General features: G+C 35.8%; 1 protein-coding gene across 1 annotated transcript in view; it reads left to right on the top strand.

The window, feature by feature from the left end:
* The first annotated feature begins 1819 nt into the window (after positions 1 to 1819).
* LOC140137964 (uncharacterized) overlaps positions 1820 to 10187 on the top strand; it is a 60674-nt gene continuing 52306 nt past the window's right edge. The window contains 2 exon segments of the mRNA XM_072159786.1: positions 1820 to 2127; positions 9749 to 9927. Of these exon segments, the coding sequence (XP_072015887.1) occupies positions 2079 to 2127; positions 9749 to 9927 (228 nt within the window). The 5' untranslated portion in view covers positions 1820 to 2078.

Below are 10187 nucleotides of genomic sequence, written 5' to 3'. Positions count from 1 at the left end.
TCACTTGCACAATTTTTTTTAGACAGGCTGTATATTGTCAAAGTTATATTGATTTGTGTGCAACTGATAGATTTTCACATCTGTATCTGATCTTTTCAGTCACCGCACTCCCTCTGTTTGTTAGCTTCCCAAGTGGACTACTGACTTTGCCTTGCGGTTAAGATTTTTAACACGGGACTCATGGAGAGTTAGGCCAATTTATGGCCTAATTAAAATTGGCCATGATGTATATAATGCATCTTTAAATGGATCTGCATTGTGATTGGTCGCCCATATCTCGCTATGGTTTAAATCTTCCGGGCCCGCGCCATTAACTTCACCGTACACAACTAGGCCCTATCTGTGGTATTTGCGGCGCTTTTGTGTTGACGCGAAAGTTAATCTCTCAATCAAACATCTAGCGCGTCTTGTACTAGGGGGCCTATACCATGCTTAGTACTTGTGGTTAATGGATTGATAAACAAGTTTGCTTGACAGTGTGTTTTTAGGGAGTGTTCATTAATACTTTGGTAGGGGGGGGCTGGTCTTCCTCAAATTTTTCGCTCGAAAACTTTTTTGACCCCCCCCTCGATGGACCGCTTTTGACAGACAAAACTTTTTGACTCCCCCCCCCATTATCGTATAACAAACATACTTAATAGTGTTGTTTCCAGTGGTGTGGTATCTGGGTCACATGTCATTGAGGGAGGCAAATGTTTGAAACATTCCCGGTGGGACAATTGCGCATGAAATACAAGCACAAGGAAATTTTCATTTTATACTTTTAAGCATAAAATCTAAATTAAAATTTAGATTTGTCCCAAATCAGGGTATTTATCTGATTTTACAGGGATAAATGAAATAGAGGATTTATTTGGAGGTTCATATAGGCACATCAGCATAATTTGGATCCGTGGCTATTATGATAGTACAAATGCGCGCGAACCGCGCAAAAAATTTGGCCATATTGAAGCTGGAATGGTTAATATTGTTAATAACTAATTTATGCAAAAAGCTAAAATGGTCAAATATGAGATTAATTTGGTCACACAAATGTACACAGACATCAGTTTTGGCCCCCAAAGACTGTGGCACATGGGCATGTGCCCACTCAGATCTGCCCTATGGTAAATCTGCCCATGCATGGCCTATGTGTACAAAATAATTTTGCAATGAGAAATAGTAAACTAAAGTGTGCAGTTTACGTGCAAAGAAATCCAATTTATTTGCAATATTTTCTTGATTTAGTTGTATTTTGATCAGATTGGTACATAAACATACAAGTAGCCTACTTTGAAGAGATATAAAATTCTATGATAAAAAGTGCCAGTATTTCTTAGACCAACCCAGATGTTGCATGTTAACTAATAATGTTTTTCAAACAAAGCACTGAAAACCCAAACTTGCCCATGTTAATTTTGGGTTTTGAAGAGGAAAACTTTTTGGCCCCCTTTCCTACCACCTAAAACTTTTGGTCCCCCTCTTTACGGTCCAAAACTTTTTGGCCCCTCCTTTTACCAGCCCCCCCACCAAAGTATTTCTGAACACTCCTTAGAGAGCAAAGTCCCGGGGTAAAGTTCTGCTTAAAATTCAAAGTCCATAGTCGGATTTTCGGGGTTCGCTATCAATAAACTGGTAGATTCCAAAATCAGAATTGTTCAGTATTAAAGTGAGCCATTATCATTATGCAAGATAATGTTGCACTCAATTACTTTTATTGTCACTAATCATCTGATATTTTTAACTCTTTATGACCATTTTACTATTCATTGAATATTTTAATTTTAATAAACATCAGTATAATTTTGAGTTCAACGAAATGGGTTCATCATGACTAATAATAACATATTTTTAATAAAATTCGACTATGGCATACTCTATTCAGCTTTTTGATGAAGAAAACTCAAACGATACCGCCCACACCTAGGTCTCCACGAGCTGTGTATTTGATCACGCCCATCCCTAAATCCGCGAAACTTGACTGTTCCGTAATATTTTGTAAATAAACTTTGAAAAAATGTCTTAGATTTACCACATGTTTGCTTATTTGGCGATATTATTAAAGTTTGAACGGCTGCTTTAGCCTATAAAGAGATGCAATGAACAACTCAAAACAGACTACCTTGTTCCAGTCATGGGGAAAAACAGGTAAGCTTAAAGGAGTATTTCGTGATCCTAGCATCCTCTTTTTATGCCATGACATTTTTCAGTACATATCCACGAAAAAAGCATATTCCCAAAATTTCAGTTGATTCCGATATTGCGTTTGCGAGTTATGCATGATAATGTGTATTACACTGCTCCATGCATAGGAGACAATACGTTGTAATTTCGTTCTGGTGCACCAGAACGAAATTCAAATTTCACGATATCTTTGCTAAACTAATTAATCTGCAAGAAATATTTTGTACATAAACATTATGTACAGTGTTCGAATTTAGGAAAAATAAATGGTTGTCCCACGGACAACCAGATTACAATTTCTGGTTGTCTGTCTAAGTTTTTGGTTGTCCGTAGGCCTACAAATGTGACTTTTGGCTAGATTTATGGTTGTCCGGCGGACAACCGAATCAGTATTTTTGGTTGTCCGGCGACTTTTTTAGTTGTCCCGGGCAACCGGACAACCAAAATTTCGAACGCTGATTATGTAGCCAGAGGTTTCCAGTGATATAAAAATCTTAACTTTTTTTGAGAAAAGTGGGGGGATGAGGCTGTGGATCACGAAATGCCCCTTTAAAGTTAAACATTTATTAACATGTGAACTGAATCACATTCACATGACATGATATGCCATGCCAGGTGAATTCAAATTTGCCATCAAACTGCATCATTTTATATATCAAATTAAAGCCATTGAGTAAAGAAAGCCAACACTGAAAACCTTTTTGTCATGGCACTTTCCGTAGCAAAGACGCCAAAGTTTACATCTAGTCAAAGTCCAAACAAAGATTGACTTTCATCAAAAAGATTCTGTTTCTGCTAGCAAAATTCCCCAAAACAGCATTACGTTTTTTTTTCTAGACTTACATGTACATGTATGACGATAGCAGCTTTTTTTAATGAAACTGCTATCAAAATCCCTCTGAAATACCATGTGCGAGTCTCACATCACCAAAAAAAATCATATATTTGGGTCAAGTGAAGTATTCTGTCGGTCGGACATCCGGGCTATATCTCTAGTCTCGGGCCCAAGCTGGCTCACGGTTTGTTGTGTACAACAGAAACCGGCTGTGAAGGAGGCTACATAGCGATGTTGCTGGAGTGACATTCAATTTCGGAAAAAACGACACTCGACCATGGAATTTAATTTTAAGTTTGTCAGTAAAAAAGACAGTATATAAACGGTAAATCAAGTAAGTTTCTTTCACTCTGAAGACTTAGAAACGGTTGTTTGATTCCACTGACAGTGTTCGATTTTCATCTATTTTTTTGTGTAGCAAAAATTGCTACTCACTTTCAGATTTGAGTAGCAATTCCAAAATTTTGAGTAGCAGTTTGTTTTCACCATATTTTATCGATTTTTTGTATTTTCTTATCTTCTCACAGATTACTCAATCCCAGTACTCAATGCTTAAAAAAATGTTATGCAACTGCAGTGTTGCAGACCGAATGTGGTTCAAAATTCGGCACCTAAACCATACTTGGCAGTGGGGTTTGACCCCACCCTTTTATTTTACCCCCACCCTTTTATTGAGGCACCCTTTATATTGAAAATTCCTGACCCCCATGCTTTTTGTTGAGGCACCCTTTATACTGAAAATTCCTGACCCCCACCACTTTTTGCTTTTTTCCCCTATTTGTATACATTGATGAAGTCACAGGCAGTTTGGTTCGAAGTAAATCAAGTACGCCGAATTCTGCACCTATCATCACACGATAGCCTAGTGGTAGTCCGAATTATCAGACCCAGAACAAAATATTAATTTCTGACATGATCGTGTACTGGGTCTGAACTGTTTCCATATGAAATCTTGATGGCAAATTGGACAATAGAAGCACATGGTTCTACGTGACAGCTTTTTAATCCCTATTCAGGTTACGTGAATCACGCTATTGTGGACCATCCTTCTGATACTTGAGTGTTTGGACAAGCGGAACGGTTTTTGTCTACCTCTCTGTTTGTAAACAAACCAGGAGGTCGAATCGCCTCCTCGCCGAATCACGAAGTCAGCGTAATAGTACGGCACTAGCCTAGTGGATGTAAACATGCATCAAATGGAATATTATCTTGCGATGTGGTTTGCTGGCAGTGGTTTGGCACTTATTCTTGTGGTTTGGCACTTTTTCTAGGATGATTTTATCATTCAATGAAAATATATTGTAAGCTGGCACTCCCACCCTTTTTATTTTACTCCCACCCTTTATATCAATCCACCCTTTTTACCAACAAAGTTTAAACCCCCACCCTTTTATGGATTTTCCAAATTTCCAAGTGGCACCCTTTAAAAAGGGTGCCCTGCCAACAGTGTAAACTTCCTAAGCTGATTATCGTGTGCCCTTTCTAAACGCAAATTTTCCTTCAGTAATCAAGAGAAGTCCTACATTTTTGAGTAGAGGAAACTCACTAATTTATTAGCTGAAGCATTAAAATAATGTGAGGAATCTATGAAATCCTAAAAATCTTGTATAATTTTGGAAGATTGTCACCAAGGACACACGATATTTCCATCTCACCACTGAACTATACACCATATAAACAGTGCTACTTCTATGACATAAAATTAATATGCACGTTTTTAGTTATCTGGTAATACATGGAAGTTTGTAACACAACACGTCATGGAAATAAATTTGCATACAAGGGAGGATACTGTATTTAGTTTAATGGCGTAAACATCACGATTTAGGGACTTTTGAGTCATACTTTTGTGGATTATTTTCTTGGAAATAGAATTTATGGAAACATTTTTGACTTCGACAAATGGCAACTTGCAAATGATGGTATATCAGCGTGGTTCACGATCGCAAGTAGGCATTTTCCCCCAATTTTTTGGGATCGCATTTTTTGCTACTGGTCTGTGTAGTTGAGTAGCAGTTTGTAAAAAATGACTCGCATTTTGCGATGCGAATCCAGGTAAATCGAACACTGTCCACTGACTATTTGCGATCGAAATTTACATTACACCAATGACAAAAATCATCAACAAAAATGGAATCACGGACTTGTTTTCACTCGAACATCATCAACCGGAAGTGACGTGACACGGACCGACAGAATAGACAACATATTCATGATATTTATTATTAAGGTTTCCCTGAGCAAGCGGTTCTTTTAAATTTCAATGTAAATTTGTATTGCCGGTTTAGGCCATTTTGGCTGACTAGTAAATGTGTTAACTGAGGTTTCCCTGTCATGACATAGACTAGGTATGCCCCCGGGGGTATGCCAGGTGAATTTAAATTTGCCATCAAACTGCATCATTTTATATCAAATTAAAGCCCTTGTCCTTTTTGAGTAAAGAAACTCCCGAGAAAGCCAAAACTGAAAACCTTTTTGTCATAGCACTTTCCGTGGCAAAGTTACATCTTTTCAAAGATCGACTTTCATCAAAAAGATTCTGCTAGCAAAATGTCCCAAAACAGCATTACGGGAGTGTTTCTAGATCTTAGTCTCATGATGATAGCAGCTTTTTTAAATAGAACTGCTATCAAAATCCCTCAAAAATTCCATGTGTGAGTGTCTCATCACCATAAAAAATCATATATTTGGGTCAAGTGAAGTATAGAAAACATTTATGATTGTAGGTTACCTGTTCTTGAAAAAAAATTGAAATTTCTATGTAAATATGTATTGTGTTTGGTCCCCGGTCTAAGCGAATTTCGCTGACTAGCAAATGCGTTAACTAAGGTTTGCCTGGCATACCTACATAGACTGCAGAACTCAGTCCTCAATGATAGTCAGTCACTTATCTTTTGGGCGTTATCATGTGTCTTATGGTGGGACCCCAAAATACCTGGTGGCGTTACATTTTTCTCTCTTCTTTCTGATTTAAGGGGGTACTACACCCCTGTGGTAGATTTGTGACTATTTTTGTATTTTTCTCAAAAACTAAAAACACACTGGTAACAAAAGTTATGTATATTGTTGGGGCAAGAAACCAATTACTACATTGAAATTTCAGTGACTCAAGACAAGCGGTTCAGTGTATATGATAGGAAATGAGGTACATCCTAGCGGTACCTCATTTCTTATCATAAATAACGAACCGCATGTCTTGGGTCACTGAAATGCCAGTGTAGTAATTGGATTCCTTGCCCCTACAGTACATGTATATACATAACTTTTGTTATCAGTGTGTTATTAGTTTTTGAGAAAAGTGCAAAAATAGTCACAAATTTATCAAAGGGTGTAGTACCCCCTTAACTTGTTGTCACAGAGCTATTCTTGGTCCAATTGCATCAAGTTTGGGCTCATTATACAGCTTGATTATTCTAGTTTTCAAATATGTTTGTCAATTTGGAATGCCAATTTGTTTAATTAGTGAAAAATACCAAAATGTTAATGAAGATAAACCTGGTGGATAAGCGGTGGAGGATAAGTGGTGGAGGAGTATGTGCATTCTCTATGGCAGACATGGCATCTTTTTGAATTTTAAATTACCGTAAAACCCCGTCTACAAGCATATAGTGTGCTTCTGATGAAAGCTACATTAATCCAGTCGCCATTATGGAGTTTGAGCAAACAAATTACGGATCCAAGCGTATACAAACAAGTATTATTTTAAGACCGATATGGTCGCATGTCATAAGTTGGGTACAATTTCCATTACATGGTCAAAAATGACAAAAATGAATTTTTGATATGTTGTATATATTGACAACCTCTAACAATTAACACCACTTTTAACCTTAGCACATGCTTAATTTTTGAGATAATGCTTAATTACTAATTAATTAATACACAGGAGTCTATGTAAATCTTAATTTTCAAATGCATTTTGCTCAAATCGGACCTCAATTACAAAAATGACTGTAAAATTTTTATTTTATGCAAGAATGTCATCAGATTTGGAGGATATGTTCTCAATACATTAATGCTTGAAATGAACTATTTAAAATAATTGTACGTATGTTAATTACATTGTGGAGGTCAATGACCTTTTTACTAGTAATTAGCGAGATGGTTATTCTATTGTTGAGGAAATGAATATCAAGAAGAGAAATGTACATTAGCATATTGCTAAAAATACTGAAATTCAACTAGGGTTTCATTAAAAATGAAAAAAAGGAACATATAACCCTTTATAGGTGGTACTACACCCTTGATAAATTTGTGAATATTTTTGCATTTTTCTCAAAAATAATATCACACTGGTAACAAAAGTTATGTATATTATAGGGGTAAGGAATCCAGTTACTACACTGGAATGTCAGTGACTCAAGACAAGCGGTACGTTATTTATGATAAGAAAAGAGGTACCGCTAGAATGTACCTCATTTCTTAACATAATAATGAACCCCTTGTCTTGAATCACTGAAATTTCAGTGAAGTAATTGGATTCCGTGCCCCTATAATATACATATAACTTTTGTTACCAGTGTGTAGTTACTTATTTGAGAAAAATACAAAATTAGTCACAAAATTTATCAAAGGGTGTAGTACCACCTTAAATAGTTAGTTATTGTTTTAGGTGTACAAATTCAACATTCAAAGCTTTCAATACATCATACCCTCACTAGATTTGAAAAAGTAAGCAGTAGTTTTGACATGCTGACATGTGAATTTTCACATAGGCCCTATTGCACACTCCCGATCCGCCTGCTCCACATCCGCCTGCTCCTCCACCCCTGGCATTTTTCACTTCAACTGATGTGATTTTTTTACTGAATAATGTATAATTATATGCTAAAGTAGACTGAAAGAGTATAAAATTAGGCTTAAAATGAGGTATCAACCACTGCTGTAGGATATGGGGTTACGGAAAGCCAATCAAATTTGTATCGCAATTTTCAGAAAAGTGTAATCCCTCCACCCTTTTTGCATACCCAACTTATGACATGCGACCATATATTGTATTGGTATATTAACGCTTGCTTCGAATTAATTAAGTTTTTATAAAAAAAATATATGCTTGTAGACGGGGTTTTACGGTATATCATTGCCAAATTGTGTGCTATACTTGCAAATCATACCTCAAATGAAAGCTTGATCATTCATTATTCTTATTCAGCTTTTAATTTGATCTAATCGTGTTTACAAGTATTCACTGAGAACCGCAAGTCACAAGAACCTCAATTTTTCCTATGACACTTACACACATGCACAAATGTCAAGATTTTCAGTCACAACATGCGTTTTGGTTTTCAATTATTGTATCTTGAGAATTATACACCTTAAGATAGGAAATGTATACATTTTTGGAAAGCTTTTTACCCCAGGAATCCAAATATGCAGTTAAAATAAATGTAGGATACACTCCAAAGAAAATATTTTCAAAAATGTAATCAACATTTTTTGTGTGAAGTTAACGTATATTTTCACACCCTGTATCACCACTTTGGTCATTCATAACATAGCAAAAGTATTAATTTTATTCAAGCTCATAGTGTTGCCTGCCACAAAATTAGATTACATTTGAGGTATATAGCAAATGCAATAAATTGTGAATTTACTAGTAAAATTAATTTTTTTCATGATATCACCCTATATATTTTCTTACGCATCCTGTATACTAGGCCTGGCATTTTCGGGTAATTTTGTACCCGGGTACCCGCCGCATTTTTTTTATAATTTTATAATTTTTTGGTTTTGTAGTGTCCTGGACCTAGATTTAAATGCTAGGATCATTCATGGTTGATCTAAAAAAAATTTCAAGATGTTTTGTATTTTTTAATATGAAAATTGATACTTTGTATTCATGTCATACTCTATTAATGATTTCAAAATGCATTCAAATTCAATGCATTTTGAAATCATTAATATAGACTATAACATGAATACAAATTATCAATTTTCATATTAAAAATACAAAACATCTTGCAATTTTTTTTTTTTTTTTTTTTTTTTTTTAGGTCAACCATGAATGATCCTAGCATTTAGGTCTAGGTCCAGGGACACTACAAAACTAAAAAAAAAAAAACTTTCCAAAAATGTATAGTTTTGTTGGTGTGAGATGTATAGTTTTAGACATAACAATTTAAGTGAAAAGAAGGACAAATGATCAAAATCAGTGCTTGTAAAGCAAATGTGCCCCACCATATGACACATGACCTTGTATACATGTATGACTATCATTTGAGGACTGAGTTCTTACCATACATCTTCCGAGGTGCAGTTTCAATAGCTTGGGATTATTGGGGCAGAGGTTATCTTTTGAATTTTTTCATGACCACTGAAGCAAGCCTGTCAAGGACAGCTCGGCGTGAATTGAAAGACCATGTCATTCGCCACAAAAGAAAGTTTAAAAAAAAAATTTTTACAAAAAAACAAACAAAAACGATAAAAAGATTTTGATTGATTTCTTGCTGTCAATACCTTTTGTCTTGTTTACAGCTAGTTTGTTCCCTACCTATATATTTGCGTTTAGTCGCTTTGGAAGGTTTGCCGAAAAGATACTGGATCTATCATCTTTGGGGGAAAAACCGTTGCTTGGAAAAGGCAAAAAAAAAAATGCCCTCATCCTCCTTTTTGAACAAACTAATAATTTTTTTTACTTGGCCTAAGGGGTGTGGATTTCAATGGAGTAGCTCAATTGGGGAATGCCTTGATCTTAATAGATTTTATGGGATCGTATGGACCAACTTTTTGAACTTATTCTCTACTTGACAGGCGATTCATCAGAAGAAGCTCAGCATCCCGGTACCACCAACATGACTGATGAAGGTGATGATATTATACCAGAAGATGATGACCTCTTGCTGGCTGCTTGTCAAGAATGGGAGAGTGCGGAGAGCGAGACGTCAACGCATAATGAAGAGGCCTCTCCATCATCCAATCAAAATTCCATGGTAACTTTGTAATAAGGCGATGAAAAATAAGCCTGTTCTGTGGGTGGATGGACATGCCAAGTAGCTAGTGTTGGTTAGTGGTTAAATGACCCTAAAAAACAATTGAAAGCTTGAAAAATCAAAAGAAAAAAAAAATCAAAATATTTTGTAAACATTTTAAAATGTTTAAAATTCAGTCAGAATCAAAATGTTGATGGTCCGCCTGTAGAACAGGTTTTTTGTGTTTTTTGGTCACATAAACATAGTTTTCAAGCAAAGAA

Source organism: Amphiura filiformis, chromosome 2 (genome assembly GCF_039555335.1).
Source record: "Amphiura filiformis chromosome 2, Afil_fr2py, whole genome shotgun sequence".
Taxonomy (NCBI): domain Eukaryota; kingdom Metazoa; phylum Echinodermata; class Ophiuroidea; order Amphilepidida; family Amphiuridae; genus Amphiura; species Amphiura filiformis.
The sequence above is the reverse complement of the archived record's forward strand: the minus strand, read 5'-3'. Positions and strand labels throughout refer to the sequence as shown.